The sequence below is a fragment of the Anomaloglossus baeobatrachus genome, chromosome 11, assembly GCF_048569485.1.
Source record: "Anomaloglossus baeobatrachus isolate aAnoBae1 chromosome 11, aAnoBae1.hap1, whole genome shotgun sequence".
Classification (NCBI taxonomy): domain Eukaryota; kingdom Metazoa; phylum Chordata; class Amphibia; order Anura; family Aromobatidae; genus Anomaloglossus; species Anomaloglossus baeobatrachus.
Window position 1 is genome coordinate 188,144,482 of NC_134363.1, and position 27,193 is coordinate 188,171,674.

Here is a 27,193-nt window from a genome sequence, read left to right on the forward strand (position 1 = left end):
TCCTTTGGAGCAGCCACTTGCGCCCAGACTCCTTTGGGGCAGCCACTTGCGCCCAGACTCCTTTGGAGCGGCCACTTGCGCCCGGACTTCTCCGCAGCGGCCATTTGCGCCTGGACTCCCCCGCAGCGGCCACTTGCGCCCGGACTCCCCCGCAGCGGCCACTTGCGCCCGGACTCCTCCGCAGCGGCATCTTGCACCCGGACTTGCCCTCAGCGGCCACTTGCCCCCAGACTCCTCCACAGCGGCCACTTGCCCCCGGACTCCTCCGCAGCGGCCACTTGCGCCCAGACTCACCCGCAGTGGCCACTTGCGCTTAGACGCCTCCGCAGCGGCCACTTGGGCCCAGACTCACCCGCAGCGGCCACTTGCGCTTGGACTCCTCCACAGCAGCCACTTGCCCAAGGACTCCTCCGCAGCGGCCACTTGCGCTTGGACTCCTCCGCAGCGGCCACTTGCCCCCAGACTCCTCTGCAGCGGCCACTTGCGCCCAGACTCCTTTGGAGTGGCCACTTGCGCCCAGACTACCCCACAGCAGCCACTTGTGCCCGGACTCCCCTGCAGCGTCCACTTGTGCCCGGACTCCCCAGCAGCAGCCACTTGCGCCCGGACTCCCCAGCAACAGCCACTTGCGCCCGGACTCCCCAGCAACAGCCACTTGCGCCCAGACTCCCCAGCAACAGCCACTTGCGCCCAGACTCCTAAGCAGCGGACACTTGCGCCCAGACTCCTAAGCAGCGGCCACTTGCGCCCGGACTTCGCCGCAGTGGCCATTTGCGCCTGGACTCCCCCGCAGCGGCCACTTGCGCCCGGACTCCCCCGCAGCGGCATCTTGCACCCGGACTTGCCCTCAGCGGCCACTTGCCCCCAGACTCCTCCACAGCGGCCACTTGCCCCCGGACTCCTCCGCAGCGGCCACTTGCCCCCGGACTCCTCCGCAGCGGCCACTTGCCCCCGGACTCCTCCGCAGCGGCCACTTGCGCTTAGACGCCTCCGCAGCGGCCACTTGGGCCCAGAGTCGCCCGCAGCGGCCACTTGCGCTTGGACTCCTCCACAGCGGCCACTTGCCCAAGGACTCCTCCGCAGCGGCCACTTGCGCTTGGACTCCTCCGCAGCGGCCACTTGCGTCCAGACTCCTTTGGAGTGGCCACTTGCGCCCAGACTACCCCACAGCAGCCACTTGCGCCCGGACTCCCCTGCAGCGTCCACTTGTGCCCGGACTCCCCCGCAGCAGCCACTTGCGCCCGGACTCCTATGCAGCAGCCACTTGCGCCCAGACTCCTAAGCAGCGGCCACTTGCGCCCAGACTCCTAAGCAGCGGCCACTTGTGCCCAGACTTCTCTGCAGATGCCACTTGCCCCCGGACTCCTCCGCAGATGCCACTTGTGCCCGGACTCCTCCGGATACTGCGGGAATAGCGAGATATTCATCCATGATGTGCCTCGTGCATGCGATCAGCCTGGTTGTCCGCGTCTCCTGGTCTGTGCGTGAGAATTCATTCCTCTCGTCATGTTACAATCTATTCTTCCCGGCCGGATTCTCCAGCTGTCGCTTCTGATTCCCGCTCTGCCCTTCACATCTGCAGTTTTTATAGGAAATTATAAGTTTTCATTATCATTCGCAGAAATGGAAATTTCCTACCTGTGCGCTGTGAGCAGCAGCTGCCCGGAATAAATCACACAGTAAGCGCACATCATCCCGGGGCCGGCGGCACATGAATGATGGAAATAGGCTTTATGTATGCGCGCACACTGCCTCCGTCCTGACAGTCTCCGGTGTGAGGTGTATAAACCTTATTCCCTCTGTAATGAGTTCTGGGACTTATTTATACAATGTGGGATTCGAGTCCTCACCATTGTTACTTGCTGTCAGTGAATAGAAATCTGTAACAGCTGAGTGTTTGTTACAATTGCGTGAGGAGGCTGATCGATCTATACAGAGGTCACCTACCTCGGGAAGTCCCATAAGCACACGCAGGACCACCTGTTCTCAGGATTGGGGGTCCGGCAGTGGGACCCTCCCAATCACAATGTACTTCAGAGAGTTACAATGGAGGACATAATTACCGCCACACTGTGCCAATGGCGCACTGCTCAGCCCACTCCCAAGGGCCGCGGTGTGTCGTATTCATCGGCAGGCCGTCAGCCACGGTTTTCATTACTCATTGCTTTTTTTTCTGTCCCAATCTTTAGGAAATTGAAGCTCAGACCATTTTGATTAACACTTCGGCAATTGTGGGAAATAGTGACGTCCTTTCAGACTGCTGCAATGTGTGACCCGGCCTCAGGGGGCGCTCTGTCCATTCTCACAGCGGCCCCGGATGACAGACTTGTGCGCAGGATAAGGAGTGTGACAGGTGTCTCCAGAGATGATGAAGACGGAGAGACGGCTCCGCGCCTCCTGGAAGGGTCCCCGGACTCCTCGGCTGACTCTTCTCATTTGTGACTTCAGACGTGGCAGCCCCTAATCCAGACTAATAAATAGGAGATGCTAATGATTGCTCTGCGGCAGGCGATGCTGCCACTCCTAATAAAGCACAAGGTGAGTGCCATCTGGGGAAAACTCAAGAGATAAAGCTGCATCTCCTGATAATAAGGGTGCAGAGAGCATTATCTGTGACTGTACAGCGGCGTAACGACTGTCAGAGCCGGAGGACCACCAGCCCGGGGGTTCTGAGGACCACCAGCCCGTGGGCTCTGAGGACCAACAGCCCGGGGGCTCTGAGGACCAACAGCCCGGGGGTTCTGAGGATCAACAGCCCGGGGGTTCTGAGGACCAACAGCCCGAGGGCACTGAGGACCAACAGCCCGAGGGCACTGAGGACCAACAGCCCGAGGGCACTGAGGACCAATAGCCCGAGGGCACTGAGGACCACCAGCCCGGGGGCTCTGAGGACCAACAGCCCGGGGGCTCTGAGGACCAACAGCCCGAGGGCACTGAAGACCAACAGCCCAGGGGTTCTGAGGACCACCAGCCCGGGGGCTCTGAGGACCAACAGCCCGGGGGCTCTGAGGACCAACAGCCCGAGGGCACTGAGGACCAACAGCCCGAGGGCACTGAGGACCAACAGCCCGGGGGCTCTGAGGACCACCAGCCCGGGGGCTCTGAGGACCAACAGCCCGGGGGCTCTGAGGACCACCAGCCCGAGGGCACTGAGGACCAACAGCCCGGGGGTTCTGAGGACCAACAGCCCGGGGGTTCTGAGGACCAACAGCCCGGGGGTTCTGAGGACCAACAGCCCGGGGGTTCTGAGGACCAACAGCCCGGGGGCTCTGATGACCAACAGCCCGGGGGTTCTGATGACCAACAGCCCGGGGGTTCTGATGACCAACAGCCCGGGGGTTCTGAGGACCAACAGCCCGGGGGCTCTGAGGACCAACAGCCCGGGGGTTCTGATGACTAACAGCCCGGGGGTCCTGATGACCAACAGCCCGGGGGTTCTGAGGACCAACAGCCCGGGGGTTCTGATGACCAACAGCCCGGGTGTTCTGAGGACCAACAGCCCGGGGGTTCTGAGGACCCCCAACCTGGGGTTCTCCACCTGCACAGGGGTTTACTGGGGGAGGATGTGATTTTAACTAGCCCGATTATTCACTATGGCCAGTTATATAAGGGGCATCAAGCTGCACAAGAGGCTATGGGGTGACAACATCCCAAAAGCCTATATGTATCTCTTATTATTACACCTCCCCTCATATAAGGCTGTGTATGAGGACTGTATGAGATTAGCACAGATTATAGCCTGGTCAGAATGCGAGCTCAGGATTGATATGACCCATCCACAGGACATAGTATGATAGGTTACCAGTATCAGATACATGGCAGTCTGACACGTGGCCGAATGTCATCAGGGTACAGAGCGGGCAGCACAGCGCCACACTTTGGGTAGTGACCGTCCTCTGGTACTGCAGCTCAGCCCCTCGTGAAGGGGGTCGTCCAGGACTGATATGACCAGTGCACAGAACATCGTATGATAGGTTACCAACATCAGATACTTCGCGGTTTGTCATCAGGGTACGTCGCGTTCAGCACAGCGCCATTTTTGGTTGCTGGCCATTGTCCGGTACTGCAGCTTAGCCAGCTATAATAGGAGCTGTATACAAAGCTGTGGGGTACGGTACGTCTGGCACAGCCAGTGCTTCAGCTGATCGGTCGGGGTGCAATGATCTGATACAGATGAGCTATTACCAATATGTAAATCCTGGACAGCCGATAATCACCAGACACAAGGAGTACGGTGCTCCTATTTCTGGGCAGCTGCAGTGTTTCGCCCTGTAGGACATGCAGGGATTTTTTCTGAGTGATGGCGGTTCTTACGATGCCAGTCATTGCACCGCTGGATGTGACGCACCGCCCGATGTGACGCACCGCCCGATGTGACGCACCCCCCGATGTGACGCACCCCCCGATGTGACGCACCCCCCGATGTGACGCACCACCCGATGTGACGCACCACCCGATGTGACGCACCCCCCGATGTAACGCACCCCCCGATGTGACGCACCACCCGATGTGACGCACCGCCCGATGTGACGCACCGCCCGATGTGACACACCGTCTGATGTGACGCACCGCTTGATGTGATGCACTGCCCGATGTGACGCACCGCCCGAGGTGACGCACCGCTGTACATTCTCAGAGGGTCTTTACATTCTGCACATCTTCCTATAGTGCTGGATGCAGAGCGGGGGCTGCCGCAGAGGACAGATGGCCGCCACTCACCTCCTGCAGATCTCCGGGGGGCATGGCTCTCATTACTGCTCCGTGTATATCTATCTAATGGACTCTTACAGCTTAATTAGTGAGACATACATCCTCCTGGCAGCAGCGCTAGGAAATCCATACCCTGAAGTCAAGAGCCCCGGACAGCGTTCACCGCATCAATCACAATGGACACAAATCACAACCGTGCGATTACAGGACCTGACAAATAACAGAAGGGCCCCACCGCTGCCTGTAGCCTATGGACTATCCTTATTATAAGAGATGAGGCTGGACCACGACCGCCACCAGGAGGCAGCGTGCTGGCGACAAGCCTGGGCCAAAAGCCCAAGAAACTAAACTTCCAACTTTGGGATTTTTCGCAGGGATTTGCTGTTGCAGGTTTGTTTGGGGGTAATAGAGCCCCATTGGGGTAAATCCGAGCGCCGCTCCTCACCAGACAGAATCCACCCAGAAACCTTTACAATACTTTTATTGAAGCTTTTTCAAAGCCTCATGTCCTAGACAGACCCCTTCACAGAAAATAAAAGACCCCATTATAAGTCAGGGGGCGACACTGAACCTAGAAAGGTGTCAGAGCCATTTAATGTGCGGGATCCGTAGATTTACACATCTGTAATGTGCACGGGGTACGAGATTGGGGGATGTGAGATCAGGAACAGCTGCATTACAGGGATTATCATGGGGGGTCACCTGGAAATGTGGGGTGACATTCAGGGGCCAATGTAACCATACAGTAATCAGCGGGTGTGTACATTGTGGTGGTCTGGGGGAGGGGAGGTCATTACCATACATTTACTGACTCACTATAGCTTGCTCCTTAGTCAGCGGCCGATCCGCCCGGCCCCTCCGCCCGCCAGCGAGGGCCGATCACAAGAGCCCTCCATCCCCGGCTGATTGCTGCAGCTCATTTCAATGACAATCCCGCAATCAGCGGCTGAGACGCTCCGATCAGTAAACAAGCGCCGCGTTCTCTCACTCACAGAGTATCATGTTATTTCAATCACGAGGCGCTAAGTGAAGAGTAAATGTCGCCGTGCAGCCGGAATAACGCGATGACCCGAGGGGAGCAGTCACAAACGCAAATGACACCGATTACAGATCTGTAAATACAGTCCTGACCGAAAAAGTGTTGGCACCCTTGAAATTGTTCCAGAAAATGAAGTATTTCTCCCAGATAATTATTGCAATTACAGGTCTTGTCACACATGATTATTCCCTTTGTGTGTATTGAAACAAAAAAACAAAACAAAAACAAACAAATTGCACAGAATTTCACACAAAACTCCAAAAATGGTCCAGACACAATTGTTGTCCAACTCACCTTAATATTTGGTTGTGTCCTCTGGAATAAATCCCGTCCATCAGTCGCCTCCTGCTCCCGTCCACAGCTTCTTCCTCCTCTCACCTGGAGTCTCAGACTCTTCTTTATAAACGTCTCCAGGTCTCTCATATCAGAAGGCGTCTCCTCTCCTCTCCTCTTCCCTCAACTCCTGTCTCCCCAATTTTCAGATCTCTCCCCAGGAGTCAATGGAGTTTAGATCTGGACTTCTTGCGGCCTCTTCAGAACTCTCCAGCACGTTGTTTCCATCCATTTCTGGGGCTTCTTGAAGTGTTGGGGGTCACTGTCCTTCTGGAAGACCCCTGACCTAGGACTATACCCGGCTTTCTGACACTGGGATCTACATTGCCATCCATAATCCTTTCGTATCTTCAGATTTCATGGTTCCTTACACACAGTGAAGACCCCCAGTGCCAGAGGCAGCACAACATCTCTGACCTCCACCATATCTGACTGAAGGTGCTGTACTCTTTACTTTGTGGACCTCATTCCATTTTAGATAAACAGTAGAATGATGCGATTCATCAAAAGAGTCTATCCTGGTGTCATCTGTCCACAAGACGCTTTGCTAGAAGGATTTTGGTTACTCTCATACATTTTGCCTTTTTTTCTGTCTCAGTGTCAGCAGTGGGGTTCTCCTGGGTCTCCTCCATAGCGTGTCATGTCATTCACAAGTGGACGGATAGTTCGTGCTGACACTGATGCCCCCTGACCTGCAGAACAGCTGGAATTTCTCTGGATCTTGACTGGGGCTATCCACCATCCGGACTATCCTACATTACAACCTTTCATCAGTTTATCTCTGCCGTCCACGTTCAGGAAGATTAGCTACAGTGCCCTGGGGTGTAAATGTCTTCATTATGCTGTGCACCATGGACAAAAGAATATCAAGATCTCTGGAGATGGACTTGTAACCTTGAAATTGTTGATATTTTTGGTTCTCAACTCCTCAGATAGTTCTATTCTCCTATCTCTGTTCTCTATGCTTAGAGTGGCACACAGACACATAATGCAAAGATGGGGTCAAATTCTCCACTTTTTATCTGGTTTCAGGTGTGATTTCCATATTGCCCACACCTGTTACTTCCCACAGGTGAGTCTTAATGAGCATCACATGCTGGCATCAAAGTTGTTTAACCACAATATTGGAAAGGTGCCAACAATTTTGTCCAGCCCACCCATTTTTGGAATTTTGTATGAAATTACATCCAATTTGCCTTATTTTCTAGGGTTTTTTTGTGTAGTTCCAATACACACAAAGGAAATAAATGTGTGTATAACAAAACGTGTGTAAATGAAATAATTTTCTAGGAGAAATACTTTATTTTCTGCAACAATTTCAGTGGTGGCAACACTTTTAACCATGACTATACAGTGAATTCTATTTTAAAGTTTAAGCAAAAAAAAAAAACACACAAAGAAAAACAAAATGCTACAATCTCCATAAGAGTTCCCTCACATTTGGGTATAACTATGTCGAGTGCAATCCGCACTGAACCCGCCCCGATGTTATGCACAGATCTGCATGTTTTTACTTCGCTGTTTTAGGCCTCAACAAAAAGAAATCACAGCATCTGTGTATGGTCACAAAAAATGGCAGAGACTCGCTAATTCAAGTATGGGTGTGAGAAAAAAAAAAGACAACACATGTAGAAGAATATAACTACTATAATACTGCCCCTATATACAAGAATATAACTACTATAATACTGCCCCTATGTACAAGAATATAACTACTATAATACTGCCCCTATGTACAAGAATATAACTACTATAATACTGCCCCCTATGTACAAGAATATAACTACTATAATACTGCCCCTATGTACAAAAATATAACTACTATAATACTGCTCCTATGTACAAGAATATAACTACTATAATACTGCCACCTATGTACAAGAATATAATTACTATAATACCGCCCTTATGTACAAGAATATAACTACTATAATACTGCCCCTATGTACAAGAATATAACTACTATAATACTGCCCATATGTACAACAATATAACTACTATAATACTGTCCCTATGTACAAGAATATAACTACTATAATACTGCTCCTATGTACAAGAATATAACTACTATAATACTGCCCCTATGTACAAGAATATAACTACTATAATACTGCCCCCTATGTACAAGAATATAACTACTATAATACCGCCCCTATACACAAGAATATAACTACTATAATACTGCTCCTATGTACAAGAATATAACTACTATAATACTGCCACCTATGTACAAGAATATAATTACTATAATACCGCCCTTATGTACAAGAATATAACTACTATAATACTGCCCCTATGTACAAGAATATAACTACTATAATACTGCCCCTATGTACAAGAATATAACTACTATAATACTGCCCCTATGTACAAGAATATAACTACTATAATACTGCCCCTATGTACAAGAATATAACTACTATAATACCGCCCCTATACACAAGAATATAACTACTATAATACTGCTCCTATGTACAAGAATATAACTACTATAATACTGCCACCTATGTACAAGAATATAATTACTATAATACCGCCCTTATGTACAAGAATATAACTACTATAATACTGCCCCTATGTACAAGAATATAACTACTATAATACTGCCCCTATGTACAAGAATATAACTACTATAATACTGCCCCTATGTACAAGAATATAACTACTATAATACTGCCCCTATGTACAAGAATAACTACTATAATACTGCCCCCTATGTACAAGAATATAACTACTATAATACTGCCCCTATGTACAAGAATATAACTACTATAATACTGCCCCTATGTACAAGAATAACTACTATAATACTGCCCCCTATGTACAAGAATAACTACTATAATACTGCCCCTAACTACTATAATACTGTCCCCTATGTACAAGAATAACTACTATAATACTGCCCCCTATGTACAAGAATATAACTACTATAATACTGCTCCTATATACAAGAATATAACTACTATAATACTGCTCCTATGTACAAGAATATAAATACTATAATACTGCCCCTATGTACAAGAATAACTACTATAATACTGCCCCTATGTACAGGAATATAACTACTATAATACTGCTCCTATATACAAGAATATAACTACTATAATACTGCTCCTATGTACAAGAATATAAATACTATAATACTGCCCCGAGGTATTTCTGTCTCTGCTATAAACCTGTCAATCATCATAGAGTATACGTTCACATTTATCCTAGTGACCGGGAAGACTCCTCGGGTCGCCTTCACCTGCCTGGATTGTGCCGCACTTCTTAGATATTAATTTCGTTACATGCCAATAGAAGCAGCTGATTATTTATTCTCTATGTTGGCTGGAGAAGCTGCACCGTCCTGGCAGTGAAAGGGTAAACTGGTGGCTGATAAAAGAATGGAACAAAAAGCCAATCAATATTTCCCGCAGTTGAGGCTGCAAAGAAAAGGTTCCCAAAAAGGTCACTGGAGCGGCGAGATCTCGATCAAAGTGATACAAAGTAACGGAGGTTTTCCTCTCCGCAGCCCACAAAGCCCAGAGAAGTGTATTGTTCTGCCCGGTAAAGGGCATCTAATCTGGGTCAGGCCGGAGCGTGGCCATACCACGGAACAGCCGGCGTCTCGTTAAAGGCCGGGTCACACAGCGGCTGCCGCTCGGCACGGGGACAGAGATTTTGGGCATTTCTTATTACACTAGTTGAAATAGATATTGATCCCGCTCTGTGCTCAGACGGAGGGAGACAAAGGCTTTAGTAAATCAGAGGCCGCTGGAAGCAATAAAAAGTGGGCGAATAGGAGCGCAGGACGCGGCGAGAACACGTACAGATACCAAATGTATGGTCTGCTCATCATCATGTGAGGGCACGGGTCACAATAACCCCTGTCCAAAAAATACTCTGTGCTGCTGTGACGACTGCCTCCTTCCACTAGGTGGCTTTGGCTGTGTTCACACACTGATCGCCACTTTTTTTCTGCAGTAAATCCTGCTTTCTTGGCCGTAAAGAAACTGCTGCTTACATAACAAAGGTTTTCCTGTGTTTTTGCTGTGGTTTTTTTGCTGCGTTCATGCTGCATTTTTTTTGCTGTCTTTTTAGTGAAGATTATGCGCATCATTTGTCTATTGTACATGTTTAATAAAGTTAGTTTCATTCTCCAAAAAAGCAGAAAAAAACCCCCACACGGTTGCATTTTTGCACTTTCTGTGACGCGCTGCAGACTTAAAAAAGCTGCAATTTCCAATTCACTCAGGAAAAAAAAAAGCAATTGTGTTCCGGAGATTTACGAGATCTTCCAGGTGTTGCTGGGACTGTAAATAACTTTTCATTTGCAAACAAAAATCCATGAAAAACCCTGTTAAACCCTGTTATAAAACACAACGTGTGAACATAGCCTTACATTAATTTGTGCACATAGACCTCGTGAACGGGTGCAGGAGCGGAAGCCTTTCCTTCCATCTAGTCTGCTCAGTGGACAGGATAAGTGCGGCTGCTGTGACTATCCCCCCGTGCCCCGGCACACTCACATCACTCGCTGTCTGCCGTGCACGCTGGTGTGAATATCGCCCCCTTGCCCCACCACACTCACATCGCTCGCTGTCTGCCGTGAACGCTGGTGTGAATATCGCCCCCATGCCCCGGCACACTCACATCGCTCGCTGCTCGCCATGCACACTGGTGTGAATATCGCCCCCGTGCCCCGCCACACTCACATCGCTCGCTGCTAGCCGTGCACGCTGGTGTGAATATCCCCCCGTGCCCCGGCACACTCACATCGCTCGCTGCTCGCCGTGCACACTGGTTTGAATATCGCCCCCGTGCCCCGGCACACTCACATCGCTCGCTGCCCGCCGTGCACGCTGGTGTGCATATCCCCCCGTGCCCCGGCACACTCACATCGCTCGCTGCTCGCCGTGCACACTGGTTTGAATATCGCCCCCGTGCCCCGGCACACTCACATCGCTCGCTGCTCGCCGTGCACACTGGTTTGAATATCGCCCCCGTGCCCCGGCACACTCACATCGCTCGCTGCCCGCCGTGCACGCTGGTGTGAATATCGCCCCTGCGCCCCGGCACACTCACATCGCTCGCTGCTCGCCATGCACGCTGGTGTGACTATCCCCCCGTGCCCCGGCACACTCACATCGCTCGCTGCTCACCGTGCACGCTGGTGTGAATATCGCCCCTGCCCCCCGGCACACTCACATCGCTCGCTGCTCGCCGTACACACTGGTTTGAATATCGCCCCCGTGCCCCGGCACACTCACAATCGCTCGCTGCCCGCCGTGCACACTGGTGTGAATATCGCCCCTGCCCCCCGGCACACTCACATCGCTCGCTGCTCGCCGTACACACTGGTTTGAATATCGCCCCTGCCCCCCGGCACACTCACATCACTCGCTGCTCGCCGTGCACGCTGGTGTGAATATCCCCCTGTGCCCCGGCACACTCACATCGCTCGCTGCTCGCCGTGCACACTGGTTTGAATATCGCCCCTGCCCCCCGGCACACTCACATCGCTCGCTGCCCGCCGTGCACGCTGGTGTGAATATCGCCCCTGTGCCCTGCCACACTCACATCGCTCGCTGCTCGCCATACACACTGGTTTGAATATCGCCCCCGTGCCCCGGCACACTCACATCGCTCGCTGCTCGCCGTGCACACTGGTGTGAATATCGCCCCCGTGCCTCGGCACACTCACATCGCTCGCTGCTCGCCGTACACACTGGTGTGAATATCCCCCTGTGCCCTGCCACACTCACATCGCTCGCTGCTCGCCATACACACTGGTTTGAATATCGCCCCCGTGCCCCGGCACACTCACATCGCTCGCTGCTCGCCGTGCACACTGGTGTGAGTATCGCCCCCGTGCCTCGGCACACTCACATCGCTCGCTGCTCGCCGTGCACACTGGTGTGAATATCCCCCTGTGCCCTGCCACACTCACATCGCTCGCTGCTCGCCATACACACTGGTTTGAATATCGCCCCCGTGCCCCGGCACACTCACATCACTCGCTGCTAGCCGTGCACGCTGGTGTGAATATCCCCCTGTGCCCTGCCACACTCACATCGCTCGCTGCTCACCATACACACTGGTTTGAATATCGCCCCCGTGCCCCGGCACACTCACATCACTCGCTGCTAGCCGTGCACGCTGGTGTGAATATCGCCCCCGTGCCCCGGCACACTCACATCGCTCGCTGCTCGCCGTACACACTGGTGTGAATATCGCCCCTGTGCCCTGCCACACTCACATCGCTCGCTGCTCGCCATACACACTGGTTTGAATATCGCCCCCGTGCCCCGGCACACTCACATCACTCGCTGCTAGCCGTGCACGCTGGTGTGAACGTAGCCGCAGTCTGATGAGGACACCGCTGGCACCGTTATCCCCGACCTCACACTACTGACGAGAAAAGAGAACAATGTAAAGTCTGGAGCCGCCGCATCACAAATGCCGTCGATATAAACTCGATATACGGAGAACACAAACTTCTCGGCAGTCACAATGAGACGATTGATCGGCTCGTCTTCGGAATGAGCATCGATCGCTGGTAACGTAATTACTGCTCCGCTCAGTAACTTTACATCTCACTAAACTAATCTCAGATCCGCAGCCGCTCGCAGCTGTAAACACAGGATTTAATGAAGCCATTAACAATCACAGGGAGACCGTCCCCGGACTCTGGGACCTGGAGGGTTAAAATGAAGAGTAAAGAAATGTTATATAAATGTACAGGAAGGACGCAGAGGAGTCCATTACTGCTAGTCTGTATGTACAGGGTACAGAGCCGAGCACATCTGTATTTACATGGGACTGCAGATTACCTTACTACATATACACAGAACGACCGGATCTGTAGATGATACGTCCCCAGCAGGGGGCGCCATACAGAGAGGACGTGGCAGAAATGATAGTATTGAGCCATAATGTGAAGACTCCGTGCTCTCTGCTCCTAGCCTGATGGATAAATATCCGCCTCATCCACAATGATGAATGTGACACCCGGCCTGCGGTCAGCAGCTCGCACAGTATCCAGAGCGCTACATACACCCTCTAGTGGCCATTCTCAGTACTGCAGCTCAGCTTGTATTGCAGTGACACAGAGCGGCCACCGGGCAGTATACGGGGCAGCGCTGCTCCAGCTCTGTGCACTGTGTATATTCAGCATCACAGGATGTGTTAATGGATCATCATTGCTATGCAATCTGAGAGCAGCATAATGTAGCGACCCTGATACCAGCGATGTGTCCCGTACTGGGCTGCTCGCTGCAGTCTGGAAAGAATCCCTGTTTTCTCAGATGTAGATGTAGCAGTGCTCAGAATGCTGAGCTATGTATAACCCCGCCCACACCACTGATTGGCAGCCTACTTAAAATGTACACATGAAGCTGCCAATTAGTGGTGGGGGTGGAGTTACAGATTAGCCGAACTAGTCTGCATTGAGATAATCTCCTGCTGATAAAACACTGATTGTACTGAAACTGCAGCACAATGAGCAACACATCTGTGGGAATCAGGCTCTCTGCCCCTACATTATGCTGCTCTCAGATGAAATAGCAGAACCTTGCTGGCAGACTCTCTTTAATGTCATTAATTGGTTCTGAACCCTCGATATTTCAACCTGAAATTAGAAAAAAATTATGAACATACAGTAAATAAATAAAAAAAAAGCAGAGACCACAGAAAAAGGGGAGCTGCTGGGTCACTTAGAAGCTTCTTCAGGGTCCACATAGAACCTGTGCACCTGAAAAACGATACAGCGCCATCCTCACCTGGTGCCCAAAGCCACCGCCTGAAAAACTACACAGCGCCATCCTCACCTCCTACCCAAAACCGCTGCCTGAAAAACTATGCAGCGCCATCCTCACCTGGTGCCCAAAGCCACCGCCTGAAAAACTACACAGCGCCATCCTCACCTGATGCCCAAAGCCACCGCCTGAAAAACTACACAGCGCCATCCTTACCTCCTACCCAAAACCACCGCCTGAAAAACGATACAGCGCCATCCTCACCTCCTGCCCAAAGCCACCACCTGAAAAACTATACAGCGCCATCCTCACCTGGTGCACAAAGCCACCGCCTGAAAAACTACACAGCGCCATCCTTACCTCCTACCAAAACCACCGCCTGAAAAACTATACAGCGCCATCCTCACCTGGTGCCCAAAACCACCGCCTGAAAAACTACACAGCGCCATCCTTACCTGGTGCCCAAACCTGCTGCCTGAAGAACGATACAGCGCCATCCTCACCTGATGCCCAAAGCCACCGCCTGAAAAACTACACAGCGCCATCCTCACGTCCTGCCCAAAGCCACCACCTAAAAAACAACACAGCGCCATCCTCACCTCCTGCCCAAAGCCACCACCTGAAAAACTACACAGCGCCCTCCTCACCTCGATCCCAAAGCCATCGCCTGAAAAACAATACAGCGCCATCCTCACCTCCTGCCCAAAGCCACCACCTGAAAAACTACACAGCGCCATCCTCACCTGGTGCCCAAAACCGCTGCCTGAAAAACTATACAGTGCCATCCTTACCTCCTACCCAAACCTGCTGCCTGAAAAACTATGCAGCGCCATCCTCACCTCCTGCCCAAACCTGCTGCCTGAAAAACTACACAGCGCCATCCTCACCTCCTGCCCAAAGCCACCGCCTGAAAAACTATACAGCGCCATCCTCACCTGGTGCCCAAAACCACCGCCTGAAAAACTACACAGCGCCATCCTTACCTGGTGCCCAAACCTGCTGCCTGAAGAACGATACAGCGCCATCCTCACCTGATGCCCAAAGCCACCGCCTGAAAAACTACACAGCGCCATCCTCACCTCCTGCCCAAAGCCACTGCCTGAAAAACTACACAGCGCCATCCTCACCTCCTGCCCAAAGCCACCGCCTGAAAAACTACACAGCGCCATCCTCACCTCCTGCCCAAAGCCACCGCCTGAAAAACTACACAGCGCCATCCTCACCTCCTGCCCAAAGCCACCGCCTGAAAAACTACACAGCGCCATCCTCACCTCCTGCCCAAAGCCACCGCCTGAAAAACTACACAGCGCCATCCTCACCTCCTGCCCAAAGCCACCGCCTGAAAAACTACACAGCGCCATCCTCACCTCCTGCCCAAAGCCACTGCCTGAAAAACTACACAGCGCCATCCTCACCTCCTGCCCAAAGCCACCACCTGAAAAACTACACAGCGCCATCCTCACCTGGTGCCCAAAACCGCTGCCTGAAAAACTATACAGCGCCATCCTTACCTCCTACCCAAACCTGCTGCCTGAAAAACTACACAGCGCCATCCTCACCTCCTGCCCAAAGCCACTGCCTGAAAAACTACACAGCGCCATCCTCACCTCCTGCCCAAAGCCACCGCCTGAAAAACTACACAGCGCCATCCTCACCTGGTGCCCAAAGCCACCGCCTGAAAAACTACACAGCGCCATCCTCACCTCCTACCCAAAGCCACTGCCTGAAAAACTACACAGCGCCATCCTCACCTCCTGCCCAAAGCCACTGCCTGAAAAACTACACAGCGCCATCCTCACCTCCTGCCCAAAGCCACCGCCTGAAAAACTACACAGCGCCATCCTCACCTCCTGCCCAAAGCCACCACCTGAAAAACTACACAGCGCCATCCTCACCTGGTGCCCAAAACCGCTGCCTGAAAAACTATACAGCGCCATCCTTACCTCCTACCCAAACCTGCTGCCTGAAAAACTATGCAGCGCCATCCTCACCTCCTGCCCAAAGCCACTGCCTCAAAAACGATACAGCGCCATCCTCACCTCCTGCCCAAAGCCACTGCCTCAAAAACGATACAGCGCCATCCTCACCTCCTGCCCAAACCTGCTGCCTGAAAAACTATACAGCGCCATCCTCATCTCCTGCCCAAAGCCGCTGCCTCAAAAACGATACAGCGCCATCCTCACCTCCTGCCCAAACCTGCTGCCTGAAAAACTATACAGCGCCATCCTCATCTCCTGCCCAAAGCCGCTGCCTCAAAAACCATACAGCGCCATCCTCACCTCCTGCCCAAAGCCGCTGCCTGAAGAACGATACAGTGCCATCCTCATCTCCTGCCCAAACCTGCTGCCTGAAAAACTATACAGCGCCATCCTCACCTCCTGCCCAAACCTGCTGCCTGAAAAACTATACAGCGCCATCCTCACCTCCTGCCCAAACCTGCTGCCTGAAAAACTATACAGCGCCATCCTCACCTCCTACCCAAAGCCACCGCCTGAAAAACTACACAGCGCCATCCTCACCTCCTGCCCAAAGCCGCCGCCTGAAAAACTATACAGCGCCATCCTCACCTCCTGCCCAAACCTGCTGCCTGAAAAACTATACAGCGCCATCCTCACCTCCTACCCAAAGCCACCGCCTGAAAAACTACACAGCGCCATCCTCACCTCCTGCCCAAACCTGCTGCCTGAAAAACCATACAGCGCCATCCTCACCTCCTGCCCAAAGCCGCCGCCTGAAGAACGATACAGTGCCATCCTCACCTCCTGCCCAAACCTGCTGCCTGAAAAACTATACAGCACCATCCTCACCTGATGCCCAAAGCCACTGCCTGAAAAACTATACAGCGCCATCCTCACCTCCTGCCCAAACCTGCTGCCTGAAAAACTATACAGCGCCATCCTCACCTTCTGCCCAAACCTGCTGCCTGAAAAACCATACAGTGCCATCCTCACCTCCTGCCCAAACCTGCTGCCTGAAAAACTATACAGCGCCATCCTCACCTCCTGCCCAAACCTGCTGCCTGAAAAACCATACAGTGCCATCCTCACCTCCTGCCCAAACCTGCTGCCTGAAAAACCATACAGTGCCATCCTCACCTCCTGCCCAAACCTGCTGCCTGAAAAACTACACAGCGCCATCCTCACCTTCTGCCCAAACCTGCTGCCTGAAAAACTACACAGCGCAATCCTCACCTCCTGCCCAAAGCCACCGCCTGAAAAACTACACAGCGCCATCCTCACCTCCTACCCAAAACCACTGCCTGAAAAACTACACAGCGCCATCCTCACCTCCTACCCAAAACCACCGCCTGAAAAACAACACAGCGCCATCCTCACCTCCTGCCCAAAGCCACCGCCTGAAAAACTACACAGCACCATTCTCACCTCCTACCCAAAACCACTGCCTGAAAAACTACACAGCGCCATCCTCACCTCCTACCCAAAACCACCGCCTGAAAAACTACACAGCGCCATCCTCACCTCCTGCCCAAAGCCACCGCCTGAAAAACTACACAGCGCCATCCTCACCTCCTACCCAAAACCACTGCCTGAAAAACTACACAGCGCCATCCTCACCTCCTACCCAAAACCACCGCCTGAAAAACTACACAGCACCATTCTCACCTCCTACCCAAAACCACTGCCTGAAAAACTACACAGCGCCATCCTCACCTCCTACCCAAAACCACCGCCTGAAAAACTACACAGCGCCATCCTCACCTCCTACCCAAAACCACTGCCTGAAAAACTACACAGCGCCATCCTCACCTCCTACCCAAAACCACTGCCTGAAAAACTACACAGCGCCATCCTCACCTCCTACCCAAAACCACCGCCTGAAAAACTACACAGCGCCATCCTCACCTCCTACCCAAAACCACCGCCTGAAAAACAACACAGCGCCATCCTCACCTCCTGCCCAAAGCCACCGCCTGAAAAACTACACAGCACTATTCTCACCTCCTACCCAAAACCACTGCCTGAAAAACTACACAGCGCCATCCTCACCTCCTACCCAAAACCACCGCCTGAAAAACTACACAGCGCCATCCTCACCTCCTGCCCAAAGCCACCGCCTGAAAAACTACACAGCGCCATCCTCACCTCCTGCCCAAAGCCGCCGCTCCTCATGGTGCAGGGAGTGGGCAGCACACATCATGTAGCTCCACAGACAGGCTCTGCACCACAGGCCTCCAGCCGATGTACCAGGGAAATCCTCAGTGTTTGTGGCAGTGTGTACAGGGACATAACGTCACCTGAGGCCAGAACCAACATTACTCCAGTAATGACACACAATCCCCATCCTGACCAGCAGGGGGCACTATTAGGCTATATAAAGGTGTGAGTGCACATTGCTGATCAGATGGGGCTTTATTGAGTTCAATGTTCCCCTTTATTAAGCAGCGGGGACTTCTCGGCCCACCCTGTATATTCATCATGTGACCTGACGTATTCACACCCCCGGCTTCATAGCCGGTAACTTGTGAACTGCATTAAAAATCAATCAAAATCCAAGTAATGAATGAGTGGGAATGAATCCTCTGTGGGGTCTTGTGCTGCTGGAGAGTATCCGGGGCTGTGTGATGTGACGGACGCAGGGAATACGCGGGATACATGATGAGATGCAGATGTCACGGCGCCTGCAGTCACCGCACAAGAAATTAATTTCACGCTCAGATCGTACATCCGAGCCCGTGATGAGGAGGGATGGAGGGGCAGCCGGGTCAGCCTACAGGATAATGGAAAAGGGAGCGAGCCGGGGACATGCAGAGCGAGGGGACGGGGGTGCAGATAAGAGACCCCCGAATATCAGCAGCAAGACAGACACCCCTGTGACAGAACCAAAACCCCCGGGCACAGGGGCACACACTGCCTGCAGGAGACGGAAACATGTCCTGCACATGAGAAGAAGCCAGCAGGGGGCGCTGCTGATTACAATAAAGCAGCAATAAAGAAATGCAGGGAAGACACTGAAATACCTGATAACAGAGAGCAATACACTGTACTCACCTGTCCTACAGTCTCCTCCCTCACTAATGGCTGATAACAGGGAGTAATAGATTGTATTCAGGTGTCCTTCAGTCTCCTCCCCCAGTAATGGCTGATAACAGGGAGTAATAGATTGTACTCAGGTGTCCTACAGTCTCCTGCCCCAGTAATGGCTGATAAAAGGGAGTAAGAGATTGTACTCAGGTGTCCTACAGTCTCCTCCCCCAGTAATGGCTGATAAAAGGGAGTAAGAGATTGTATTCAGGTGTCCTTCAGTCTCCTCCCCCAGTAATGGCTGATAACAGGGAGTAATAGATTGTACTCAGGTGTCCTACAGTCTCCTGCCCCAGTAATGGCTGATAAAAGGGAATAATAGATTGTACTCTTCTGTCCTACAGTTTCCTCCCCCCAGTAATGGCTGATAACAGGAAGTAATAGATTGTGAAGAAGCTGGCTGTAGTAGAGGTGACCCCTCTAAGGTCAGGTGGTGCAGTTTGTGGGGTGGTCACTAGCTGGCGCTATTCAGGCACCCTCAGATTACTGGAGCCTTGTGGAGGATATTTTGGGAGGGAGGATTATCCTGAGTTACACATTGTGCCTCATTTCCCCCTGATGACGCCTGTAGAGGTGAAACATGTTGGGGAGGCCCAATCCTTAGCATTTTACATAGCAAGTGTCAGAGCAGCAGCACCATTGCCCACGGCTAATCACAAGCACTGACATACAGCCGATGTCTACAATGGATACGGAAAGTATTCACACCCCTATAAATTTTTCACTTTTTGTTCCATTGCATCCATTTGGTAAATTCTCATTAATGTGCACTCTGCCCCCATCCCCCATCTTGTCAGAAAAAAACAGAAATGTAGAAATTTTTGCAAATTTATTAAACAAGAAAAACTGAAATATCACATGGTCATAAGTATTCAGCCCCTTTGCTCAGTATATCACATGGTCATAAGTATTCAGCCCCTTTGCTCAGTATATCACATGGTCATAAGTATTCAGCCCCTTTGCTCAGTATATCACATGGTCATAAGTATTCAGCCCCTTTGCTCAGTATATCACATGGTCATAAGTATTCAGCCCCTTTGCTCAGTATAACACATGGTCATAAGTATTCAGCCCCTCTGCTCAGACACTCATATGTAAGTCCCATGCTGTCCATTTCCTTGTGATCCTCCTTGAGATGGATCTGCTCCTTCATTGGAGTCCAGCTGTGTGTAATTACACTGATAGGACGTGATTTGGAAAGGCGCACACCTGTCTATATAAGACCTCACCGCTCACACTGCATGTCACACCAAATGAGAATCATGAGGTCAAAGGAACTGCCCAAGGAGCTCAGAGACAGAATTGTGGCAAGGCACAGATCTGGCCAAGGTTACAAAAGAATGTCTGCAGTACTCAAGGTTCCTAAGAGCACAGTGGCCTCCATAATCCTTACATGGAAGAAGTTTGGGACCACCAGAACTCTTCCTAGACCCGGCCGTCCAGCCAAACTGAGCAATCGTGGGAGAAGAGCCTTGGTGAGAGGTAAAGAAGAACCCCGAGATCACTGCGGCCGAGCTCCAGAGATGCAGCAGGGAGATGGGAGAAAGCTCCACAAAGTCACCTGTCACTGCAGCCTCCACCAGTCGGGCCTGTATGGCAGAGTGATCGACAGAAGCCTCTCCTCAATGCAAGACATATGAAAGCCGCATAGAGTTTGGAAAAAACACATGAAGGATCCCAGACTATGAGAAATAAGATTCTCTGCTCTGATGAGATGAAGATAGAACATTCTGGTGATAATTCTAAGAATGTGTGGAGAAAGCCAGGCACTGCTCATCACCTGCCCAATACAATCCCCACAGTGAAGCATAGTGGTGGCAGCATCATGCTATGGGGCAGGGACAGGACGACTGGTGGCAATTGAAGGAAAGATGAATGTGGCCAAGTACAGAGAGATCCTGGAAGAAAACCTCCTCCAGATGCTCTGGACCTCAGACTTAGCCGAAGATTCTCCTTCCAACAAGACAATGACCCTAAGCACACAGCTAAAATAACAAAGGAGCGGCTTCAGAACAACTCTGTGACCATTCTTGACCGGCCCAGCCAGAACCCTGACCTAAACCCAATTGAGCATCTCTGGAGAGACCTGAAAATGGCGTCCACCAACGTTCACCATCTAACCTGACGGAACTGGAGAGGATCTGCAAGGAAGAATGGCCGAGGATCCCCAAATCCAGGATCCCAAGAAGACTCATGGCTGTACTAGCTCAAAAGGAAGGTGCCTCTACTCAATACTGAGCAAAGGGGCTGAATACTTATCACCATGGGATATACTGAGCAAAGGGGCTGAATACTTATGACCATGGGATATTTCAGTTTTTCTTGTTTAAAAAATTTGCAAAAAGTTCTACATTTCTGGTTTTTTTTCTGTCAAGATGGGGGATGGGGCTAGAATGCACATTAATGAGAAAAAAAATACCAAATGGCTGCAATGAAACAAAGAGTGAGAAATGTAAAGGGGTGTGAATACTTTCCGTACCCACTGTAGTTATAGCAGTGCAGCGGTGATACTGGGGTCTCCGCTGCTCGGTGAATGAACAGTTAGGGTTGAATATAGTCGTTAGTTTCTGGGGCCTCATCCCAATGAACATGTAATAAATTATCCTTTTTAGGTCCTGATGATCCAGAAGAGGAGAAACCAAACCCTGAAAATGCCAAACCCCCGAGAATAACCGGAGCCGTCACCAGTCCTGGGATCACATAAATCCTGGCTATAGGGGAGGAGACGTGCTCACTGCTCCTCCCCGGCCCTCCCACGTCACGCAGACACACGTGGCTCAGGACAACACACGTGACCTTCCAGATGATCCATGATGTGATGCAACGGAACAGCAATCAGCGAGCGCAGACTCACCTCTTCACCATGACCGCTAATAATGTATCATGATAATAAGAACCCGCCAAGACTGCACCGGACGCACGTCACATGATCACAGCGGTGGACGTCAGGACGAGACACTACATCAGGTGTAGAATAACCCTCCGCCATCGGAGGACAGAGACAGCGCCACGGCATGTGCGGGTGTCAGAGGAAAGCACCCAGCGCAGGACGCACAACACAGGCACGAAAAGCCTCAGTGTGTCACATGTAGCAGAGCTAAGATGTGGAGAGGGAGAAAGCAAAACTTACATAGGACTGCAGGTGACATCTACTACATTATCTGTACTCAGAGATATCACTGTGTTATCTGTGGTGTTACATAGGACTGCAGGTGACATCTACTACATTATCTGTACTCAGAGAGACATCACTGTGTTATCTGTGGTGTTACATAGGACTGCAGGTGACATCTATTACATTATCTGTACTCAGAGAGATATCACTGTGTTATCTGTGGTGTTACATAGGACTGCAGGTGATATCTACTAAATTATCTGTACCCAAAGACCTATCACTGTGTTATCTGTGGTGTTACATAGGACTGCAGGTGACATCTACTACATTATCTGTACTCAGAGAGATATCACTGTGTTATCTGTGCTGTTACATAGGACTGCAGGTGACATCTACTACATTATCTGTACTCAGAGAGACATCACTGTGTTATCTGTGGTGTTACATAGGACTGCAGGTGACATCTACTACATTATCTGTACTCAGAGATATCACTGTGTTATCTGTGGTGTTACATAGGACTGCAGGTGACATCTACTACATTATCTGTACTCAGAGATATATCACTGTGTTACCTGTGGTGTTACATAGGACTGCAGGTGACATCTACTACATTATCTGTACTCAGAGATATCACTGTTATCTGTGGTGTTACATAGGACTGCAGGTGACATCTACTACATTATCTGTACTCAGAGAGATATCCCTGTGTTATCTGTGGTGTTACATAGGACTGCAGGTGACATATATTACATTATCTGTACTCAGAGAGATATCACTGTGTTATCTGTGGTGTTACATAGGACTGCAGGGGACATCTACTACATTACCTGTACTCAGAGAGATATCACTGTGTTATCTGTGGTGTTACATAGGACTGCAGGAGACATCTACTACATTATCTGTACTCAGAGAGATATTACTGTGTTATCTCTGGAGTTACATAGGACTGCAGGTGACATCTACTACATTATCTGTACTCAGAGATATCACTGTGTTATCTGTGGTGTTACATAGGACTGCAGGTGACATCTACTACATTATCTGTACTCAGAGAGGTATCACTGTGTTATCTGTGGTGTTACATAGGACTGCAGGTGACATCTACTACATTATCTGTACTCAGAGAGATATCACTGTGTTATCTGTGGTGTTACATAGGACTGCAGGTGACATCTACTACATTATCTGTACTCAGAGATATCACTGTGTTATCTGTGGTGTTACATAGGACTGCAGGTGACATCTACTACATTATCTGTACTCAGAGAGATATCACTGTGTTATCTGTGGTGTTACATAGGACTGCAGGTGACATCTACTACATTATCTGTACTCAGAGAGGTATCACTGTGTTATCTGTGGTGTTACATAGGACTGCAGGTGACATCTACTACATTATCTGTACTCAGAGAGATATCACTGTGTTATCTGTGGTGTTACATAGGACTGCAGGTGACATCTACTACATTATCTGTACTCAGAGATATCACTGTGTTATCTGTGGTGTTACATAGGACTGCAGGTGACATCTACTACATTATCTGTACTCAGAGAGGTATCACTGTTTTATCTGTGGTGTTACATAGGACTGCAGGTGACATCTACTACATTATCTGTACTCAGAGAGATATCACTGTGTTATCTGTGGTGTTACATAGGACTGCAGGTGACATCTACTACATTATCTGTACTCAGAGATATCACTGTGTTATCTGTGGTGTTACATAGGACTGCAGGTGACATCTACTACATTATCTGTACTCAGAGATATATCACTGTGTTATCTGTGGTGTTACATAGGACTGCAGGGGACATCTACTACATTACCTGTACTCAGAGAGATATCACTGTTATCTGTGGTGTTACATAGGACTGCAGGTGACATCTACTACATTATCTGTACTCAGAGAGATATCACTGTGTTATCTGTGGTGTTACATGGGACTGCAGGTGACATCTACTACATTATCTGTACTCAGATATCACTGTGTTATCTGTGGTGTTACATAGGACTGCAGTTGACATCTACTACATTATCTGTACTTAGAGAGATATCACTGTGTTATCTGTGGTGTTACATAGGACTGCAGGAGACATCTACTACATTATCTGTACTCAGAGATATCACTGTGTTATCTGTGCTGTTACATAGGACTGCAGGTGACATCTACTACATTATCTGTACTCAGAGATATCACTGTGTTATCTGTGGTGTTACATAGGACTGCAGGAGACATCTACTACATTATCTGTACTCAGAGATATCACTGTGTTATCTGTGGTGTTACATAGGACTGCAGGTGACATCTACTACATTATCTGTACTCAGAGATATCACTGTGTTATCTGTGGTGTTACATAGGACTGCAGGGGACATCTACTACATTACCTGTACTCAGAGAGATATCACTGTGTTATCTGTGGTGTTACATAGGACTGCAGGAGACACCTACTACATTATCTGTACTCAGAGAGATATTACTGTGTTATCTCTGGAGTTACATAGGACTGCAGGTGACATCTACTACATTATCTGTACTCAGAGAGATATTACTGTGTTATCTCTGGAGTTACATAGGACTGCAGGTGACATCTACTACATTATCTGTACTCAGAGATATCACTGTGTTATCTGTGGTGTTACATAGGACTGCAGGTGACATCTACTACATTATCTGTACTCAGATATCACTGTGTTACCTGTGGTGTTACATAGGACTGCAGGTGACATCTACTACATTATCTGTACTCAGAGATATCACTGTGTTATCTGTGGTGTTACATAGGACTGCAGGTGACATCTACTACATTATCTGTACTCAGATATCACTGTGTTATCTGTGGTGTTACATAGGACTGCAGGGGACATCTACTACATTACCTGTACTCAGAGAGATATCACTGTTATCTGTGGTGTTACATAGGACTGCAGGTGACATCTGCTACATTATCTGTACTCAGAGATATCACTGTGTTACCTGTGGTGTTACATAGGACTGCAGGTGACATCTACTACATTATCTGTACTCAGAGAGATATCACTGTGTTATGTGTGGTGTTACATAGGACTGCAGGTGATATCTACTAAATTATCTGTACCCAAAGACCTATCACTGTGTTATCTGTGGTGTTACATAGGACTGCAGGTGACATCTACTACATTATCTGTACTCAGAGAGATATCACTGTGTTATCTGTGCTGTTACATAGGACTGCAGGTGACATCTACTACATTATCTGTACTCAGAGAGACATCACTGTGTTATCTGTGGTGTTACATAGGACTGCAGGTGACATCTACTACATTATCTGTACTCAGAGATATCACTGTGTTATCTGTGGTGTTACATAGGACTGCAGGTGACATCTACTACATTATCTGTACTCAGAGATATCACTGTGTTATCTGTGGTGTTACATAGGACTGCAGGTGACATCTACTACATTATCTGTACTCAGAGAGATATCACTGTGTTATCTGTGGTGTTACATAGGACTGCAGGTGACATCTACTACATTATCTGTACTCAGAGAGATATCACTGTGTTATCTGTGGTGTTACATGGGACTGCAGGTGACATCTACTACATTATCTGTACTCAGATATCACTGTGTTATCTGTGGTGTTACATAGGACTGCAGTTGACATCTACTACATTATCTGTACTTAGAGAGATATCACTGTGTTATCTGTGGTGTTACATAGGACTGCAGGTGACACCTACTACATTATCTGTACTCAGAGATATCACTGTGTTATCTGTGGTGTTACATAGGACTGCAGGTGACATCTACTACATTATCTGTACTCAGAGATATCACTGTGTTATCTGTGGTGTTACATAGGACTGCAGGAGACATCTACTACATTATCTGTACTCAGAGATATCACTGTGTTATCTGTGCTGTTACATAGGACTGCAGGTGACATCTACTACATTATCTGTACTCAGAGAGATATCACTGTGTTATCTGTGGTGTTACATAGGACTGCAGGTGACATCTACTACATTATCTGTACTTAGAGATATCACTGTGTTATCTGTGGTGTTACATAGGACTGCAGGTGACATCTACTACATTATCTGTACTCAGAGATATCACTGTGTTATCTGTGGTGTTACATAGGACTGCAGGTGACATCTACTACATTATCTGTACTTAGAGATATCACTGTGTTATCTGTGGTGTTACATAGGACTGCAGGTGACATCTACTACATGATCTGTACTCAGAGAGATATCACTGTGTTATCTGTGGTGTTACATAGGACTGCAGGTGACATCTACTACATTATCTGTACTCAGAGAGATATCACTGTGTGATCTGTGGTGTTACATAGGACTGCAGGTGACACTCATTATAGTCATTTGTACACAAACAATACAGGAATATGGAGTTAATATGACCCCTTTAGCCCTGCACTTCTCCCCCTGGTCAGCAGCCCCATCGTGGAGCCATCTTTTAGCGGATATCACCTTATAGCGGTACGGACAGTTATTGAAGACGCCGCTGTTTGCGCAGAGTTCAGATCACATGACCACCGGGCAGCGAGTTATTTTAATTTTGATTTTTAAAGCTCAGACAATTTTCCATTAATGTTGTAAAAAGCATCTGGAAGCGAGAAGAACATGTGTATCTTGATTTGGGGTACCCCAGACTTACACCCCCCCCCAAAAAAAACACAAAAAATGAAGAGGTCCTACCGTTGAAGCTGGTCAGGTTGCTGAAATCGAACAAACTTCCATTGAAGCCGGGAAACGTGGAGTTAAATTGGAAGAACAAGTCTGTGGAATTGGAATTCTCTCCTGGAATCGAGTCTGCAAAGAGGTTCATCTGCAGCAGGGTCTTCAGCAGATAGCGCAGCATGCTGCCTGCAGTGCCGGGGGGGACGGCGCACCCCTCTTTCCAAATCTGTGGGATGAGACAAAAGAACCTCTTTACTGAAGGGATATGGCTGAAAAAATGAGCACCCCGATTTCCCAAAGACAATGGCTCCCCAAAATTAGAGAATACAGATGGCTCTGATTTCTTAACTCTTCTATGGAGGGTGAATCAGCAGCAGAGGGGCCCCCAGTTAAGAGGACCTTTCGGATGAGAAGGGCCCCCCTTTTTCCTGCTCGATAGCAGCATGTCCAGGCATCCGCCAGGAATCCTGCGGAATAACTTTGGATGTGTGCGAGCGCTGAGCATCCAGCCTCCTGATCTATTC

The 27,193-nt window shown here is 49.7% G+C and overlaps 1 protein-coding gene across 2 annotated transcripts in view; it reads right to left on the minus strand.

Moving 5' to 3' along the window:
• ROBO3 (roundabout guidance receptor 3) overlaps positions 1-27,193 on the minus strand; it is a 471,759-nt gene that overhangs the window by 374,800 nt on the left and 69,766 nt on the right. Inside the window, exons 1-2 of one of the 2 annotated variants that reach the window (XM_075328150.1) lie at positions 27,019-27,155; positions 26,688-26,895 (exon numbers count right to left, since the gene is read on the minus strand). In XM_075328150.1, coding sequence (XP_075184265.1) covers positions 26,688-26,850 — 163 coding nt within the window. In that variant the 5' untranslated portion in view covers positions 26,851-26,895; positions 27,019-27,155. Of the gene's footprint in view, positions 1-26,687; positions 26,896-27,018; positions 27,156-27,193 lie in introns of those variants that run through there. The other variant, XM_075328149.1, reaches the window with a different exon arrangement.